This window comes from Agelaius tricolor, unplaced genomic scaffold (assembly GCF_023055355.1).
Source record: "Agelaius tricolor isolate 1412-34295 unplaced genomic scaffold, bAgeTri1.0.p SCAF_53, whole genome shotgun sequence".
In the NCBI taxonomy this organism is placed as follows: Eukaryota; Metazoa; Chordata; class Aves; order Passeriformes; family Icteridae; genus Agelaius; species Agelaius tricolor.
The window spans coordinates 2,200,477-2,219,842 of NW_027269313.1; the positions used below are offsets into that span (position 1 = coordinate 2,200,477).

Below are 19,366 nucleotides of genomic sequence, written 5' to 3' on the forward strand. Positions count from 1 at the left end.
GGGGTTAACCAGCCAGGCTCTTCATATTGGGGGTGAGGGCTGTAGGTGACTGGGGAAAACAAACCACTTAATAAACAATACCTCTGATTAGATAGGGATGAACAAGCTGGACTTTGAGATGGTTAAGCAAGACTGCAGAGTACAGAAAACAGGAAACATCCAGAACAGTGTGAAGAGGTGGGTAGGAGGCAGACTCCACTCTGCTTGAGCCTGCTCAGATTAGACTTTAACCCCATCACACAGGCAGCAGCCTCACAGGGCAACAGAGCCAGGTGTTTTTCATGTGGATGCATATTATTCTTGGACATCTTTCCAACTCCCAGTGTTTTTTTCCATTCCATTTCAATCAATTTTACAGGTTTGACCACATCCAAAAGTACTATTTAATTTACTTAAGCGCAGAGAGAAGCTGTAAATTTGTAATTTTTCTTGTGGTGACCATATAATCTCTGATGTTGCTTCATCCATTTGTTTTTCATCATTCTTTCTGAGGTGTACTACAATTTATCTCTCTCCCATTTACTTATTTTTTTATTTATGATGCTAGGTTATTTGAGTAGTTAAACGCAAAACATTATCAGAATTACACTGCTAGAAACATAAAAATCACAATCTCGAAAATCATAAGCAATTACAATATTTTTATCTGTCTTTAAAACAGGCTTTCTGTTGATTTTATTATATTTTAGCCAGCAAAACTTCACCTAAAACTTAAGTGCACAACTGCTAGATCCTTTGACAGCAAGGCTGGATATAACAAGGACAGCAGTTAAATTGTCAAATTCCAAAATGTAAACTCGCAAATTAAGACCTAAGTAATAACCCATGTCACATGTGAATAGAGTTTTCAATGGTCCTTAATATTTTTAAACGCATACTTCTATCAACTTCTATATGGGAATTCCAGATGAGAGGGTTGACACCAACAAAATCTCCAAGCCATTCAAATAGAAAATTCACTTATGTTGTAAGACATTTCTTGTGTTTTACCCTAAGCAATCTCTTTTATAGCTAACTACTGCTTTCTATTTCTATGCTATAAAAGGCACAACAATGAACATTTAAGCTCTGTAACTAGTTCTGCATCTTGTTTACAGTGATGTTTCAAACACAGCTATAAAGTTTTTTATATTGCAATACTTTTTCTATCAACTCTTTCACGAATACATAAAAAAGCCATAATATGTGCAGAACCGCCCCCTGTATTTAGATATGTATTTAAGCAATCAATTCTCAGACATCCAAAACTCAAAATCAGCTAGTAATCCTTTCTCTAATAAATCATTTTACTCTTCACTAAAAAAGTGTATCAGCAATCACTGCAATAGTCTGCATAACCATTTTTTAAAAATACAAAAAACTGAGAGTAGTTGTTCTTTAGTGCAACTGACCTCCCCTCTTGTTCACCCTATCCTTATCTTTGACTGGGATCTTTGTCCTATGTCCTCCTTGCCATGCCAGAGGCTGAGGGGGATGAGGAACCCCAGGGTTGAAGAGGAGAGATGGTTCTGCCTCTGAAACTGAACTCCCACTGGGAGCCCTGCCTTCCTGGCCACTGGAAAGGTGTGAGAGTTGCCAGGTCTGAGATGATACACTACCTCCATGAGACAGAATTACAGCTTGGAAAATACACCAATTTTGGTATGGAATAGTTAGTGCAGGCAGTGATTTGGTACTTCTTATGGTCCAGGTTAGTTGTTTGGTAAATGCAAGTGCACTGCATACCACCCATGATGCAAGCTTTGCCCTCTTTTTATTATTTAAGAAACCACACTACTATAACCTCACTTTTAAGAGGCAAAATTATTCCCATAGTATGACTATGTGTGATGGAAGTATGTACTCTTTTCCAGTGTATGTACTCTTTTCCAGTGTAATTTTAATATCACTGTTATTTCTGCACAGTATGGTCAATGTGATGGGTCTGCAAGCTACCACCTTACAGCTACATCATCTACTATGATTCTTCATTCAATTTTTTTATCTGAAAAGGCTCCCATTCCTAAATTAAGTGAAAAAATTAAGTGTCTTGTATATTCACCTTTTTTTCCCTGTGTGCTGAAAATCTCTGGAGGACCTGTAATCCTGTGCTTGGCATGCTGGATTGAAGGGTTGGAAGGCCTGGAAAGGCACACACCAGCTATTATCCATCTGGAAATACATTTATATACTTCTGAAGAGTTAAGAACATAAGGTGGACTGCAGGGGATTATTTAAAGTGTATCCTAATGTGTGAAACCGTTTTTTTTCAAGAAGACTCCTGCAGATTTTCTCTAATAGCCTGTGAGGCCATATTGCAGATGACATTGAGAATAAAACACTTCCAAGAACTTCCTTCCTATATCAGCTTCTAGCTAAAGCAGGAGCAACAGGACTCAAACTCTGACTTTGAGGAAGAAGACCACCATTATGGCACTTTATTTAAACATATTTTTACTCTATATTAGATGCTTCTGTTGTGGTGGAGAAACTTTAATACACCATGGATGGTGTATTAAACCTCTGCTAGGATGGGAGAAATGGAATGTAAAGCAAACACTGTAAAGCAGGGAAGGCTTTATGTCCATGTCATGTGCCACAGCTTCCTTCAGGAAAAAAAACACGGATCAGGTAGGGCAGTGTGGAGGAAAACAGGAACAGAAGCACAAGGCCTTTGACTGGACTGCACTGTCAGCTCCTTCAGAGGTTTCTCTGCTGACTGGCAGCCTGGCAGGCTCCTCAGGCTTCCTACAAGCACTGGCCTTGCCATGCAGCTGCACAAGAGAGGCTCAAGGAGGAAGACAGTGTTGTGGAGAGAGAAATCAGGGTCTCACCTGTCCTTGTAAAGGCCAAAGGATCACTGCAGCAGCCAAACAAATGGAGAAACGACGTCATTCTGCAGGCAAACAGTGGGTCTCTCTGGTAAAAATGTGCCAATGTCCAAGGTTACAGAGGGTGATGTTCCTGAGGGTATGACGCTTGTCCAGCAGTCCTTGTGCTATACTTCCCTCCAGGAGTACTGGCCTGCAAGACGGGGAGAAAGAAATTAAAGCAATTAATCAAGCCTGTATGCCTAGAACTGGTGAATGATTCTAGTGTGGATTCATATAAACTGCAATCATGATACACCATTTATACAGCATCAGTATTTTTCACTAAAAAATTCTGCTAAGCAACAGAGAAGTTTTCACATCACCGCAATATGGGTGGGCATCTCAGTGGGATTTGGGGGGAAAATCTGGCTTGCAGCTGTGAACCTCAGTGTGGGCATATGCGGTCTGACAACCATTAATTTTACAAGTACACTATGTTACAGAAAATCAGAACTTGCATTAAACTTTATTATTAAACCTGATACTGTAGCATCACATTTTGCCTTTCCATATACCAACTGGAAAAGGAACATATGGTTCCATGCAAGACTTTCCAGTAAGGAAAAGCAATGTAACACTTAGGAAGACACTGAAATGATACCAGCTCATGCCAGTTAAGGATCTGTTGAATTGTTTCTGCATTTTGTTTTCTGTTCTTTCTTCCTGCAGTTTCCTAAGTATAAGCTTTCAGAAGATCTAACCCTAAATGATAAAGCTGTGCCAAAGATACCTGTAAGCAATTTCCATAGTTTCTCTTGTAGTTCTTTTTGGTCTGTTTTAGAAAGAGGAGGAATAATTTGAAATAACTGTAAAACATCTCAGTTTTACTGCATGAATGGCCTTATATATACAGGGGAGGGGAAAGGGGAGGAACAGCAGGAGCACAACCAGGTCCCATTGGAGGTGTGTGGTGGTAGTCTGATAGCCAGTGACCAGCCTTGAGCAGTGACACGTCCCCCAACAGCTTGCGGGGGAGGAGGGACAACGAAGGAGTGAAAGGGGAGAAAAAAAAAAAAAACACCAAGAATTTTATAAAAGTTAGTGATTAGAAGGACTGGGTCTCTTTGCCTGCCAACACCTCACCAGAAGCTTGTAGCAGCAGAGACACTGTCCACAAACAAGTAAGTATAATAATTTAATTTCTAAACTGTAAAGCTGGTATGTATATCAGCAGCTAAGACCTGGAATGTTTATCTACAGTGGGCTTGGAAAGTTGTTCTTGGTTTTGTTTTAATTTTTTTTGTTTCAGGAACAGCTTGTGAGAAATAAGCATTCTGCAGTGGTCTTCTAAAGTGATCCATTTGCTGCTAACATTGGCTTTCTAACTTAGCTTAGTCACTCAGAACTCCTGGAGTGAGTGAATGAATCCTCTGCCTAAGGGGACTAGAGCAATAACATACCTGATTGCTTTCTGTTGCTTTGTTTCGTTTGTTTTTGCTTGCGGTGTACATGAATTTCTGTTTTGCAAGAACAGAGAATGATAGGAGAAGGCAGCTGGTCCTGACTGACATCAGTGCTGACAGCAGCAATTACGTGCATTTGTTGTGCAGCCTCTTCTGATAAGTTTATTTGGCAAGGGGGTATAAGGTGGAGTGCAGGAAAACAAAGCCTGTTCTTGCATCTGTAGGCTGTAACCTTTCAAGCTGTGAACAGCCAGCTTCAGGAAATTACTTCACAAACTCAAATCCTCACTGAATCTGTGATCCTCTATCACTTACTCAACTGTCCTATGTGCTTACCCAAAATTATTTAGTCCACCTGAGACTCTAACCACTGCTTCCCTCAGCCTCCCGTGCTGGCAATACAAGACTTGAATTCTCACGCAAGTCTAAAAGCAATTTTTTACCTTTTCTGAGAAAAGTCCAGCCCTGAAAGAGAAGTAGCTTCTCCCTAATAATACTTGCTTCCAAACAACAAGGTGGCTTCTTGCCACCTTAGCCAAATCTAGCTATTCTGAGTGCTCTGCACTGACGGCAGAGGACAGGTCTTTGAACATAACCTCCTTTCATAGTTGCTAGGGAAATGAAATAGGGATACATTTGCTCAGGGCTTGAGTATAGATCTGAGGCTAACACAGGAATCAGCACAGGGAACTTCGGATCTGCAGTTCCTTCTGCAACAGCAGGTTGAATCAAGGTCTCTAGACAGACCATAGGGATAGTAAAAATCTCAAAAAGCAAAAAACAACCAAGCAATTTACAATCATATATATCCCAAAGGACTGATGGAGATGGTGACATTAGCATGTCAGTCAAAATCATCTGCCCCTTTTTCTAGGTGACAGAAGTTTGAGTATCTTTTTGTCCTATACCCTTGGGACTTAGAATCCAGAAATGAAGCATTTTGCTGACCCAAAATCTTTATCTCAGTGCAAAGATGATGGGAGAAGCGTTCTGTTCTTTTCTGAGACCTCCTTCATAGATATGAAGAGACACTACTTTCACCTTGACTCCTCAAAATAGGTATTCACAGAGAGTCACAGGGTAATTCAGACTGAAAGGGACACAGGAAGTCTGTAGTCCAAGCACCCCTTGCCCAAAGCAGGGTTAGACATGAGGTCAGACCAAGGTGCTCAGGTCTTTATTCAGGTGGGTATGGGCAACCTGCAAGGATGGTGCAGCCTTTTTTGTCAATCTATTACATTGCTTGGCTCTCCTAACAGCAAAAAAAAAAATTCTTCATATCCAGTCTGAATCTCTGTAGTTTCAGTTTGTGCCTGTTGTCTTTCACTGTCCCATCATAGCTGCTGTGAAAATCCCAGCTCTGCCTCTTCAATCACACTCTGTAGGTACTGCGGACTGCTGAAAGGTGCCCCTGAAGCCACCGCTGCTTGAGGTTGAACTAGACCCCACTCTGCTGACTTCTCCTCACAGAGCAAGTGCTGCAGCCACTGACCTCAGTGGCATCTGCTGAACTAACTTCAGTCTGTCAGTGTTTTTCGTGTACTGCAGGGGCCCAACACTGGATGCAGTACTCAGATGTTAACTATGGAGTGCTGAGCAAAGGGAGATAACCTGTCTCCTCCCCTGGCTCTCCAGGCCAGACCCCTGCTCACACAGGATGCTTGGGCCCATGCTGTTCAGCTCGCTGCTGACAGGGCCTTAGGCCATCCCCAAAGAGCAGTTCCCCTTATCCCACTAGTCCTGGGGGAATGGCTGCCAGGGCTCGGCACCACAGGCAATGTCTGGGCATTTGTCTCTGTGCTCCTTTTGGCTTCTTCCCACCCCCATGGCCAGGCTCCTCTGGATAGCTGCCCATCAATCAGACCTATCAAATAGTCCTGCCAGCTGTGTGTCTTCTGCCACCTAGATAAGAATGTGCTCTGTCAGCAGGATGTGCCCAAGCTTGCCCAGGCGTTCACACCTCCCCGTTTTCCTCACACCCAAGGAACCAGACTTATTAATGGAGCTCCTCACAGAGAAGTGAGGTCAGTAACCACAGATATTCACTGCAGTGAAAATGTAAGGTGCCTAAGTCATTGTGTGTCTGCCTCCTCTAAGCATACAAGTGTAAAAGAGAAGTACATTCAGTCAGGCCAACACTGTGCCTACATGTGATAGGTTAAATTATTGAATACTTTTCATTGTCTCTACCAACTGTATTTATCTGTTTATATATTCAGCTGCTTCTTCTTCAAATCCTGTTCTTTGAAAGCAAATTTCTTGTGTGCAGAGTTTGCATTGCTGACTGTCAGAGATGATGCTGAAGGGCTGTGTTTACTAGTAATTGAATAGGAAAAAGCTACATGTGTGGGATACAAGCTGTAGTTTAAAACTTTGGGGTCCTGCACTTTTGGAACCAGTTTTATAAAAGAAGACAATGCAGAGACCCAAGAGAAAAACTTAGAGATTCTCACCCAGTCTTTTCCCATTTGCAAACTGGGAGTCAGGTGAGATTTTATGTAAGATTAGAAGATACAGTCAAATGAGGTTCTTGAAAAGAAAAAACGCCAATGATGTATTGAAGTTTCTAAGAGTATTGGAAGCAAAATGTAACATTGTTCCTTCTGCTATTCATCTTCACTCTGCTCTTTGGTTCTCACTATTAATATTAACAGGATCAAGTGCTTGTGCTGCCATTATGCATTTCCCCTCAGCCCTTCTTTCTTATGGCAGCTGAGAGAAACCCAAGATTTCAGCATTACAATATTTACAACTGTGCTGTCCCCTGCTCCCACAACCCCACCTCCTGCTGGCCAGAGGATGGGGGCTGAACAAAGAAATTTGTTTGCTTAAGGAGCTATTGAAGCCTGATAAGCACTTTAGGTAGCTACAAAACTGGCAGGGTTGAGCAGTTTTATTCTTCTGAGGTTCTTTTATAATTCTACTTAAGAAAAAAAGTAAGCAGATACTACAAAGAGTCTGCATTGCATTCATACAATGTAAATGTATGTGTTTCAATCAATGTGAAATCACCTGAGCTTGTGACACTTAGCCCCCAGTCTAAAATGGGTAAATAAAAATAAAGCTGCTTGAAACACCTTAGTGGTGAGAGAACTCCCAGCTACTGTTACTGAGATCACAATTCATAAGAACTTTTTTCTTCCTGGAAAAGTTGTCAATTTTAACAGATAAATCAGATAAAGACAAACAGGCTTTGTTCTTGGAAGACTAAAATAAGCTTTGCAGCTCTGGCAACCTGGGCACAACTGTTTTTTCTCAGGACTTGTGCGGTGACATATCCAGCTCTTTGAGGGGACATGAGGATGGTAAAATTAATGCTTTTATCGATGTGCTGGGAGCTTACTCTTTACAAGTAAAGGCTTGGCTTGGCTTCATGAAATGTTACTGGAGTGTAAGGCTTCTCCACTCCTCTTCTGCCTGTTCCCCTGCTCAGAGCAGAACTTTGCAGCAGGGACACCCTTTCTGAATGCAGACATGAAGGTTCTCAGAAATTATTATTCTCATGAAAGAATCACAGAAAAATAAAATCCTAAATCAAGGGTACTAGAACATTCTGCACCTTTGAGCTATTATAAGGTTTACAATTGTTCTTTTGCCCTCATTTCTTCACCATTTCAGCTAGAAACACTAGCCTCTTATTTGTCCTTATAGTTCAGCAGAGTAGCTGGGAACCACTCACCATGGCCTTAAAGATAATTCTGGGGACACTTTGGGCAAATCTCCACCTGCTCTTTCACACTCAGCATGATACTTGCATAGAAATTGGAACTAATTTGCTGTCTTCCAATTCATCATTCTGAAACCACACTTTGTTGTTTCAATGTCTCAGTTTTCACTTGGAACAGCATTATTCACTGAAAACTCATCTTTCTGTATTTTGAAAATTTGCCTTGCAGGCTGGTTTTGAGTGATAAGTGTCTCCTTGTTATCTTTTGGCAAACACTGTGAATAAGTAAGATAGAGCAGACATTAGTCTCATTGTTTATTGCATTGCTGGAAAGAAAGTGTACTCATCATAACATGACTGGAGCAACTGGTGATCTTGCAGTCCACCCAGCTGAACTCAAGGTTACCTGAATACACCTCCTGGTGCTGTAGCCCAGCTCCAAACTGCAACTCTAAAATCCCACCCCTGATTTAGCAGTTTATCAGCTCTGACCTTGGACAAGATCATATTTTTGCCAGAGCCCAATTTCTCAGTCTTCTCCACAGAGCCTCTAAACTACTGGAGTGATTTCTTATCATTTTGCATAATGACTTATTTAACAGTAGTGAGGTTTTAACTGAGGTGCTCATCACCAAACTATTATTACAGTAATCATAATAACAAGTCAGTTTCCTCTTTTAAAGACATATCCAATACAGAAAGCAGGTGAGAGATAAGGAGAGTTGTAGGTGAATTGAAGTAGCTATGCAGCATAAACCATAGATTTTCAAATTCTTCTGGGTGAGCTGAAAAGGCCAAGAGCTGGGAGTGATGGAGCTATGATCACCACAATAGAAGGATGGTTCCCAGAGCTCTGGCCATAGGCCGACAGAGAGAGGGGTTCAGCTAAGCCCGTTTCACCAGGACCACAGCAAGGAATTTCAGCCCTTTGAAAAGCAGGGAACTCTCTCTAATTTGACAAAGTCTTGATCCTGCAGTCCTTCATCTTCCCTCTAAACCTAAAATTACTCTGTGGTAAGCTGCATGTGAAAATTTCCAGGCTCAGCTCGCAAAGAGGTAAAGCAGACCTGCATCTGACTGGTCTGTACTGGCAGACAATGCCATTTGAATCTTGCAGGATAACATTACCAGTACCAAAGTACCTTCAGCTATAAATCAGGGTGTCATGGTTTGACACTGGCATAATGCCAGTGCCCCCATGAGAATACCCTCTCTCTGGTTTCTGCTGTGAGATGTGACCAGGAATAAGCAAAGCAGGCTCCCACTTAGGCAAAAAAAAGAATTTATTAACTAAACTACAAGGAAAAGGTAGAGAAGAAAAAAAAAAAAAAACACACAAGGAAAATGAAAACTTCACAAATACATCTCCTCCTCCCCCCCACCAAATTCTCAATCCTCAGTTCATCAAGAGGAGAAGGAGTCCTTCTTGTGCCAATGGTGACCTCTTCCTTTCATGTCCAGTGCTCTCACCACTGAACATGGATCAGAGCTGCTTCTAGGGTCGACTTTTAAGGATGCTTTGTCCCGATCCAAAAAGGGCACAGTCTCTCCTTTGGGACACCTGTCCCCCCCATATTTTTCACCCCCTGGGGCCGAGGAGTACCCACACTGAACCCTCTTGGTTCTGTGGCCATTGCCTCCCCCTAGATGTAGTCTCTGTATCACAAGGAACATGGTTCTGTCCATGGCTGTACAAAAAGAGTCCAGCAAAAGCCACTCCATCATCTCTTCCCACTAAGATTCTTCTCTATTCTTCCACCATCTCTCACTTGCCCAGACCTCTCTCACACTTGCCCATTTCCTTCTTCATCTTTCACTCTATCTCTCTTCTAGGAAAGGTTAATGTTCTGTGAAGTTCTCATTCTCCGAAAAGGGGTTAAAAGCTCCTACAAGCGGCCGGCTGAACCCCCCCTTCTTTTCCTTCTCAGCCGTGCTGCCGGCACAGGCCCATGTTTATCCAGTTTCAAGGTTACAGTCCCAGGCACCGTCTCTCTCTCTCTCTCTCTCTGTCTCCCAGGGGGGGGCTGCCCGATGGCTCCCGGTGTCTCTCTCTCTCTTCCACCCTTCCAGCCCCGGGCTCAGGCCTACCTCTCCCCGCCACATGGCTTTTCCCCTCCCCCCACCCAGCCAACAACTGGGCCGGGGGAGAGACCCGAACTCTTTCCCGCCGGAAACCCAAGAGAGCCTCCCAGAAAACATATTTCCTGTCAAACCACCACACAGGGACATGAATTTACAGCTGTTATCATACTCTGATGGCATCGTTGTCAGAAAATTTTGGCACCATTTGGCATCAGAACTCTGTACCCTATCATGAGTAGCAGACAGACTCTCCATTGTTTCTACCCATCGTGCCCTTCAGCAGGAAGGATAAGACAAGAATTCCCTGGCAAAACAACATCTGTGTGCAGGGAAATAAGAAGTTGGACTTGGCTGCCTACATGCTTATATAGGGAAAAATATTTTCTGGCCATCTCTGATGGAATGGGAAATGTTCTCACTCCTCTCTCAGGCAGAGTTTGGGAATAGAAAATCCAAACACTGTCCAGGGGCCTGCCCTTTTGAAGGAAAATGTGATATTTGAGATCTTTCATGTTGTTTTTAATCTAGTACCTTCTGGATTTACCACCCATTAATAAAAACAGATGTGTTGCTTTAGCTATCACATGTGACAAACTGAAGGAAGAGAGTTTTTCTGACTTACAGGCCTATACACTCAGAAAAGCAACTTCGACTATTGAGATGATTAGAGAAACTGTAATTTTATGCCATATAACCAAAACATAAGACAAAGAATTTTGTCATATCAAGACAGATCACAGATTTCAGGTGCTGGGTAGTTGCAGCTGGTAACCCTCTACCCCAGCTAAAAAGATAGAACTGAGGGGTGAATTCTCCTAAGGCCCCAAATCTTCTGCAGAGAAAGCAATGCACTGCAATTCTGAAAGCAGTCATAGGGAGGAGAATTACTAAACCCAGGCAAAAGGTTAGGGATGGAACATCACCCAGACACAGCAGCAAATACTGCCAACAGAGGCAGGAAATAGAAGAGGAGCAGTGTTAGGAAATATGTAAAGGTAAGCAATGGAATAACTGGCATTCTACTCACAGAAACCAAAAAGTATGCAGAGTCAGCAATTTGCTTACTTGTTACTCAGAGCATGTTTTTATGACAGACTGACCTTCCTTTATTTTCTGAGCAAATCCAGGTAAAATGCAGAGTCTTTCCCACTTTGGTTCTAGAATGATGTGGCAGGATGTGTCTCCTGCATTTCTTTCTAGTTTTTCCAGACACACTAAACCTAGAAGAATTGAAATGGATTTCTGGTCATGTTGCCTATGATAACATGGACCAGACAAGCATCAAGAGCCCTGCAGAGGAAACACCTGAGTGGTGTCACTGGTTCACAGTCTCCCGCAGAAGTACTTGTAATTACTTGTAACAGTAATTCTCTCCCACAGATAAGTCAACATGACCCACCAGTTCCCAGCGCTGTCTCCAGAGCAGAAAAAAGCTCTTGCAGACATTGCTCAGCAGATTGTGGCATCAGGAAAGGGGATCCTTGCTGCAGATGAATCAGTGGGTAAGTTCTGGACATCAATCAGTTAGCAGTATGCAAGATGTTTTTTTCCTTTTAGTTTTGCTTCATATTTGAAATCAGTGGAGTAGATGAAAAACACTTTGTTGTCTGAGCAGAACAATTCAGCCAAGCAGGGCTGCAGCCATAACAACAAAAGCTTACAAACTGTGGGTTGAGAAGGGATATTCTGAACTGAAGCCCCAGTTCATTACTACTTATTGGGATCAGGAGGCCAGCCAAGCCTAGAACCTCTTTGCCCACCACACTAGGTACCATGGGGAACAGGCTGCAGCGGATCAATGTGGAGAACACGGAGGAGAACCGCCGAGCTTTTAGAGAGGTCCTCTTCTCTTCGGACACTTCCATCAACCAAAGCATTGGGGGCGTGATCCTTTTCCATGAGACCCTCTATCAGAAAGACAGCAGTGGAAAGCCATTCCCAGCAGTTATCAAGGAAAAAGGCATTGTGGTGGGAATTAAGGTGAGTGTCTGTATGTGCCAGGCTGGCACCATAACAAATCCCATTTCCAGAGAAAATTATATTTGGGGCTGCACTGTATCCTAAATAACACTGCTCCCCCTCCCCTCTCCTCCCCCTCCCCCCATTTTTGTCCTTGGTTTTAAAATTCTGTGCATTGCTTTTGTGCAACTAACTAGAGGCTCATTTGCACTAGATGCTGGAACTTTCCATACATCAACTCCCATCTACTCCCCATTCACTGCAAATAAGCCTCTCCATGCAGTAACCTAAACCTAATTCTTTCCACATCTCACAGAGTTGTTGAGCCATTTCCTGCAGACATCTATATACACATTGACCCTCCTCTTACCCAGTTAATTCCTTTTTCTTCCCCTTTGCTCCAACATTTCCTTCCTTTTCACCCTGAGCACATTAAGGTCCACACATTAGTAACAGTCCTCCTTCAAAGGCAGACTAGACATGGGTAAGAATTAGACCAATTCTCATCTTTCTGTAACCCTTCCTGTTTTTCTGACCTGCACAGCTGGATAAAGGCACAGCACCTCTAGCAGGAACAAATGGAGAAACCACCATTCAAGGTAAGGAGAGATCTAAGGAGCCTAAGCTATGGCCTGGGCAGCAAAGCCATAGGGTGACTCACCTGAGACGCGGCCTTGGCTATAGTCACAGTACTCTCCAAAGCTCTGTGCTGAAGAGCAGCTCTCAGTGAAACATCACTCTCCCTCTGCAGGGCTGGATGGGCTGGCTGAACGCTGTGCCCAGTACAAGAAAGATGGCGCTGACTTTGCCAAGTGGCGTGCAGTGCTGAAGATCACCAGCACAACACCCTCTCAACTCGCCATCCAGGAGAATGCCAACACCTTGGCACGCTATGCCAGTATCTGCCAGCAGGTACCTTCCCTCCAGCAACCTTTCCTGAGATGCTGTTGCCCCTTCTCCCTGTTCCCTGTGATAATATACTAGGGAGCTTAAAAGGAGAATCCCTGTGAAGGTTTTGGAAAGACAAGGAGGAAGGGCAGCACAGCAGGAAGGAATACCACCGAAGTCAGGACAAACAACAAGAACAATTTTACTTCCACAGCCCTAAAGAATCCCCTGTCTTTCTTTTCCTAGCATGGCTTGGTACCCATCGTGGAGCCAGAAATCCTGCCTGATGGAGACCATGATCTCCAGCGCTGTCAGTATGTCACAGAGAAGGTAAGAAGAGATTCCTCCCTCTGTGCTCTCCCTCACAAACCTGCAGCTAAACTCTGTGCAGTTTGTGCTCACAGATCTCAAAGAGATTTGACCAAAAATGTCCTTCATAGCTGCATCACAAAAATGAGCTGCTCCTAGGCACATAACAAACAAATGGGAAATCCAAGAGTATTTTCCGTGCTCTTGGATTTTCACTTCAGTGACAATAGGCATTCTCAATCTCAAAAAGATGTATCAGGACCAAATCCAATTACCTCAATTTCAGGAAGGACAAATCCCGTAAATATGAAAAGTTGTATCATGGTCATCTCAAAAGCAGTGAGGTGTCCCCAGCTGTAACCCCAAAAATAAATTTCATCAGAAAGCAAAATTCAATTCGAGCTTGCTACAGTACCAAAGAATAAGCTGTCTTTCCACAGCAGCCTGAGGTGAAGATCTGAGCAGAGGTCTGTATTCAATCCTCCTGTTTTCAGGTTCTGGCTGCTGTCTACAAGGCTTTGAATGATCATCACGTGTACCTGGAGGGGACACTGCTGAAACCCAACATGGTGACGGCTGGGCATTCCTGCTCCAAGAAGTACACCCCTCAGGATGTAGCCATAGCAACTGTCACTACTCTCCTCCGCACCGTTCCTGCTGCTGTTCCTGGTGATTCCTGATTCATTCCTACCTCTTCATTCTCACTCTCTCTCCTACCTCTGACATACCTGCTCCTCTGGCAAGTAAAGACCAGGGATTGAGGTGGCTGGAACACTATTTCTAAGCCCCAAAACCTCTTTCTTGCAGGAATCTGCTTCCTGTCTGGAGGTCAGAGTGAAGAGGAGGCTTCTCTCAACCTGAATGCCATGAATCAGTGCCCTCTGCCTAAGCCTTGGAAACTGACATTTTCCTACGGGAGAGCCCTGCAAGCCTCTGCCCTGGCTGCATGGTTGGGAAAAAGCGAGAACAAGAAGGCTGCTCAAGAGGCCTTCCGCAAGCGGGCACAGGTACGAGGCTTCCCCCAAGCAGAGAGAAGAGCTGTCACCATGAAGGGACACATGTTGTCACCTTCCTAAGGCTGCTCTTGATCCCACCCCTCCTAGCACTTCATGTTCACCAGGGACACTACTCTGTTATTTGTGCCTTGCTTACTCCTGCTGGTTGTTCTTTACACATCTGCCTTTCTTACTCCATGCTGATTCTTTCCTCCTCATTTTTTTTCTTCTTCTTTTTCAGATTAACAGTTTGGCTTGCAGGGGGCAGTATGTCCAGTCTGGGAAGAATGACGCAGCTGCCATGCAGTCACTGTTCACTGCCAGCTACACCTACTGAAACAGCAGGAAACCTTCCTTCCTCCTGTCCCTTGTCACACAGTGAAAGATGTTCAGAAATGAAAGAAAAACATAGAAATCTAATTTCCCTTACCCTGCACCAAACTGGAGATAGAATGGCTTAGCTTCCTCTCCACCCTTCACTCCCACAATTTACCAAGGGGATATTCTTTTTTCATTTGCACATTTCAAGGAAAGGGAATTTTTTCCAAACAACAAACAACAGCTGCCAATGAATCATGAACCCACCCTCCCTCAGTTTGAAACTCAGCCCCTGGAACAGCAGGCAGATTCAGTAGTTCTCTAGCAATTCAAATAGCTACCCTTGCCCATTACCACATTTAGCAGCCACAATCCTGAATTATAAAACCTGACTGTCTATTCAATCATGTCAATAAAACAGTAATTGAAAACTAATCTCCACCTCACAGTTCTTTTTTTTTTTTGTGTAAACTTTACAGTATCTTTCACCCATCTGTGTTGTTTTGTCATCCTTGCAAAGATTGAGTCACAAAGTGTTGGAGCTGGTGAGCTTGGGAAACTCTGAGGATATCAAAGGGAAATAACCCAACAGTGGCACAGCTGGAGAGGTTAATCCTGCCAACAGAAGTCTGGCAGACACTAAAACATTTGGGAGATGTACACAGCAAGCAGTGCTGGGGAATCAGGCCACAGATAAACAACACTACCTTCAGAAGCATCTCATGTGTCTGGAGAACCATCGCTGGTGAGATGAGGCTGCTGAGCACTGTTAGGGCTGCACACGTTGAGTCAGGGCTGTGCAAAGTCTGTCCTTACAAATCACCTTTACGGTGGCGTTTTCCACAATAATTAACACAAAGCATGCATAAGGGTGTCTTAGCCTACCCGTTGTGTAGCTTGAGTAATGAGGCTGATGTTGCAGACACACGGTTTGACCTTCGGCACATTGCTGTGTTCCTGTTAAAGGTGTCAGCTTTGTTAGCAAAAGCACAGTCAGATGGTCATGAAAAAAAGGCATAAATGGCAAAACCAGCAGGCCTAAGGTTATGTAAGAGTATTTACCTGGCTACGTGCTACACCAATCAACTCACGAGACCTTGGAGCAGCCCCCTAAACAGCCAGGGTGAGGCGACCCAGAGGACTCCATGTCTTCTCAGGGTCACTTCTCTCTGCTGGCTGCCCCTCCTGGCCACTGGAATTTGCTGCTCCTGCCAACAAATACAGGGAAAACAGGAAAAATCACCACCCTGTAACCACCTCCTCATGGCCTCTGAGTTAGCAACCAGTGTGTCACACAGACAATAAATAAACAGCCAAAATCCTTCATGTGGATCCAGTCACTGCATAATTAAGGCTTGCATCTCTCCTGACAGGGAACAAAGAGCAAGTGATTTGCCAAAAACACTCCAGGGGCTGATGCTAGTCTCAGGAGTAACACCTCTTTCCTGCTCCAGCTGTGGAGGAATCAGGTCTCCATACACCTGAGTTCCCAGAAACCTCTGCTCCTGATGAGCAGCATCCTACTGATACTCTGATCGAAGATCAATCTCAGAATCATTTGCATTAAAAATGACCTGAAAAATCATATTTTTCAACCCATCTAGTTCCAACCTCTCTGCCATGGGCAGGGACAGCCTCCACTAGACCAGGTTGCTCTAAGCCCTGTCCAAACCTGGCCTTGAATATTTCCAGGGATGGGACATTCCCAGCTTCTCTGGGCAACCTGTGTTAAGGCCTCACTGCCTTCACAGTGAAAAATTTATTCCAAATATCTACTCTTCCCTTTTTTAGTTTAAAACTGTCCCCCCTTATCCTGTATCTGTCTGCGTAGAAAGTCTCTCTCCCTCTTTTTTATAAGCCACCATCAGCACCAAGATGACCAAAATTTTCCCCTATTTATATACACAGTAAAAGGAATTAATATTCATTGACTTCAATTTATCTAGTTTTCATAATAATTAGTATTCTGTCTGCTGTCATTTAAGGAGCCTCTTGCTTCCCATGCTAATTAGGCTGCATGCTCAGTCTTTCTTTTCAGTCAGTGGTTTCTTAAATTGGTGGCAGTGAATTGATGGCCTTGATCTGCCCCTGCTGGAATGGCCTTTTACTCTGCCAGAACTGATTCAGCACAGTTCCTGTGTTGGCTTTATCAGTTAGTTCCTTTTCTCGAGGGTTCTGCCAAATGCCCTTGTGTCCATAAATTCTGCGTTCTTTGTGTCCACCATGAGTGGTGCATCCTTCTTCCCAAGCCTTGCTGACCTGCCCTTTGTCTGAGGCCACTGAAGCCTGTCAAGCCCTAAACCTCAACAAGGCAGTTCAGCCAAGAAGTCACCTGCCTTTCCAAGGCCTGACCATCACTTCCAGCTTGTGGGCTAGTTTCTGTTACAGGGACAAAATCTCCCTGCTTGTCGATTAGGCCTGAAAGCACACAAAGACCAAACATCAAAGAACGCCTTTTCCTAAGGAAATTTCCACACATTGAGTTTCCCAGCGAGGGGGCTGGCTTGAGGGTACGGACTACATTTCCCATGAGGCTCTGCGGGGCGCGACAGAAATGCGTCACTCGCGGTGGCCGAGGAAGGAGCGTGGCGCGCCCCCAGCATGGCGGCGCTGCTGGTGGCGGCGCGGCAGAGACCGGGGCTCGGCTCTGCGGGGCTCAGGGCGCTGTGGGGCGGCCGCAGGTACCCGCAGGGCACAGGGTGGCTTCCGGGGGTGGCTTCTGGCCTTCTGGGCCTGCACCGGGCCGTTGCTCTGTGGAGGTCATTTAGCCCAGCACCGCCTGAGCAAAGCCCTCAGGGTTTGTCCATAGCTTTGGAATGTCCTTAGGGAAGGAGACTCCACAGGTTCTCTGGGCAAGCTGCGCCCACCGAGGTGCACTGCTGGTGGGGGTGCAGTGGTGCAGGGCTGGAGCCTTTAGAACTCTTACTGCTTTTGTTAGGAGTGGGAAGAGAGGGATTTCGCGGGAATGAAAAACAGTTCCTCTGTAACATTTTGCGTGAAACCACGCATGGATTGTTGACTAGATTGGGGTATATGAGAAGGCAAAAGTTTTTACTTAAAAAGTAGTAATGATTTTTTTACATATGGGCACTGATTTGCTTTTGTAGTAGTGGTTATTTTCTGGTGTGCTTTTTATTCACAGCTGATTAGAAAATGGAGCTGTAACAGAAAAAAAACCCCCTAATCTTGTTAAAATGCTGTTTTCACTCAGATCCATGATAGAAGGTGGGTGGGTGATTGCTCTGCGGAGGCAGCCTGTGTGGGGAGCAGCACTTGGGGAAGGCCTGTGCACTTCTGGCCAACAGACCTGATGAGTCCATGGGATGTGCGGAGTGTCTGGATTGAGTGGTTTAAAACACCACGAATACAAAAATGCTCTGACTTTGTCTTGAGTAGCCAGAGGCTGAAAAGGTGTTCTGGTGCTAACAGGAAGGAGGAAAGAGCAGTGGAAGCAGACGGAGCAGTTCCTGAGAAGGAGAGGAGCGAGCCCAGCCTGATCCAGCCCCCGCCTCGCAGCCGGAGCTACGTCCCGCCCGAGGACCTGCAGAGCTGCCTCGAGTCCCACGTCAGGGAGGTCTTCGGGCCCTCTGTTCCCGAGGACTGGCAGCAGGCTCCGCTGCAGGATAAGCGGCTGAAGCACCGCCTGCTGGCCCGGCTGGCGGCGGAGCTGGGACACGCCGTCCCCAACTCGCAGCTGCACTGCATGCGCCGTGCCGGGGACGTGCTGGGCTTCTACCGCACCCCCGTGAGGGACGGCAGCAAGATCGATGAACTCGCGGCCGCAAAGCTGCCCTCGAACCTGAAAATCATCTGGCAGCAGTGAGTCCGCCTGCGCAGCATCCCTGTGTCTGGCTGGTGCTGCAGGGCAGCAGCAGAGCCCTCTGACTGGGGTGAGATCTGTGAATTTCAGTTCACTGAAATCACTCAGTAATAGTGAAGTCTCCAACAGCACTGTAAAATCAACTGCTGTCGAGGCATCTTGTTGAATTCTCCAGTGTCTGTTAAGGGCCCTGTTTTTTAAGTTCTTTGGGTGTTAGTTTTCCTTCCAATCTAAGTGATGATGCAGGTCTGCTTTTATTCAGAGGAGGTAACCAGTGAAGTCAGGAGGACAAGAAAATAAGCAGTCTGAGAAATGCATAGTACTTTATGAGTGTTTTCTATAAAACAAGTTGTTTACAATGAGGTTGAGAGTCTGTGTGATCTTTCTGGGAATAGTCCAGAAATGTCCTGGTTATACCTCTCCAAGCCTTGAACCCTTGCTCCCCTGTTTTTTTTCAGTGTGCAGGTGCATGAAGCACACTCAGGCACTGCCGCTTTTGTGTGTTACAGTGCTCAGTTTCTTAACTGAGGAAACTTCTGAATGTTGCTTTCTTTTCAAAAGCTCTGAAGAAATTTAAGAAATGCTTTCTTTTCTCCTTTTGACTCTTGGAGAATTACAGAATAGTGTACGTGTGCACCTACGTGTTCCTCTACGGGGTGAACTGGGGTGAGTGCCCTGGGGATGTTTCACTGATCACCGTGGAAGGCTGAATGTTCACAAATCCCTCCCCTGTAGCTTATGGGAAGGCACAGTGTGACAAATGGCTAACTCTGTCATCTTGTTGGCTTCAGAGGCTGTTCGGGAGCAGTGAATTGGAAGTTACTTTTTCATGAAATTATCTCCTTCCATCAAAACCAGAGATAGCTGCACCTCCTTCCTTCATCTTTAACACTGTCTGAGAAAACACTTCCAGTTGTAGCTGCACTTTGTGCTCATTCCCCTTTCTGTGTCTCTCCCAGGATGTGACTTTGATAGCTCATGTAATGTGATCAGAACAGAGTGAAAAACTGGATTGGGAATTGGGACAGGCAAGAAAGGAGTTCACAGCAGCTTGCCTCGTGTTTTGCTGTGTC

General features: G+C 44.7%; 2 protein-coding genes across 2 annotated transcripts; both read left to right on the plus strand.

Annotated features, from left to right (window-relative positions):
• The first annotated feature begins 3,703 nt into the window (after positions 1 to 3,703).
• On the plus strand, positions 3,704 to 14,888 carry LOC139604586 (fructose-bisphosphate aldolase B). The gene is made up of 9 exons (XM_071455715.1): positions 3,704 to 3,973; positions 11,385 to 11,506; positions 11,773 to 11,984; positions 12,508 to 12,562; positions 12,715 to 12,875; positions 13,098 to 13,181; positions 13,655 to 13,829; positions 13,968 to 14,167; positions 14,397 to 14,888. Exons 2-9 carry the CDS (start codon positions 11,395 to 11,397, stop codon positions 14,490 to 14,492), a joined length of 1,095 nt encoding a protein of 364 aa, XP_071311816.1. The 5' UTR covers positions 3,704 to 3,973; positions 11,385 to 11,394; the 3' UTR covers positions 14,493 to 14,888.
• Positions 14,889 to 17,026: 2,138 nt separating this feature from the next.
• LOC139604575 (large ribosomal subunit protein mL50-like) lies at positions 17,027 to 18,656 on the plus strand. The gene is made up of 2 exons (XM_071455701.1): positions 17,027 to 17,154; positions 17,903 to 18,656. Exons 1-2 carry the CDS (start codon positions 17,075 to 17,077, stop codon positions 18,294 to 18,296), a joined length of 474 nt encoding a protein of 157 aa, XP_071311802.1. The 5' UTR covers positions 17,027 to 17,074; the 3' UTR covers positions 18,297 to 18,656.
• Positions 18,657 to 19,366: the final 710 nt, after the last annotated feature.

What these genes read in the sequence shown, in the direction of transcription:
- LOC139604586 (XM_071455715.1), top strand. Translation starts at nt 11,395, where the DNA reads ATGACCCACCAGTTCCCAGCGCTGTCTCCAGAGCAGAAAAAAGCTCTT. An exon ending in CGTTCCTGCTGCTGTTCCTG is followed by an intron (nt 13,830 to 13,967) that starts GTGATTCCTGAT and finishes TCTTTCTTGCAG; the next exon opens with GAATCTGCTTCCTGTCTGGA. An exon ending in CCTTCCGCAAGCGGGCACAG is followed by an intron (nt 14,168 to 14,396) that starts GTACGAGGCTTC and finishes CTTCTTTTTCAG; the next exon opens with ATTAACAGTTTGGCTTGCAG.
- LOC139604575 (XM_071455701.1), top strand. Translation starts at nt 17,075, where the DNA reads ATGGCGGCGCTGCTGGTGGCGGCGCGGCAGAGACCGGGGCTCGGCTCT. An exon ending in GCGCTGTGGGGCGGCCGCAG is followed by an intron (nt 17,155 to 17,902) that starts GTACCCGCAGGG and finishes TGGTGCTAACAG; the next exon opens with GAAGGAGGAAAGAGCAGTGG.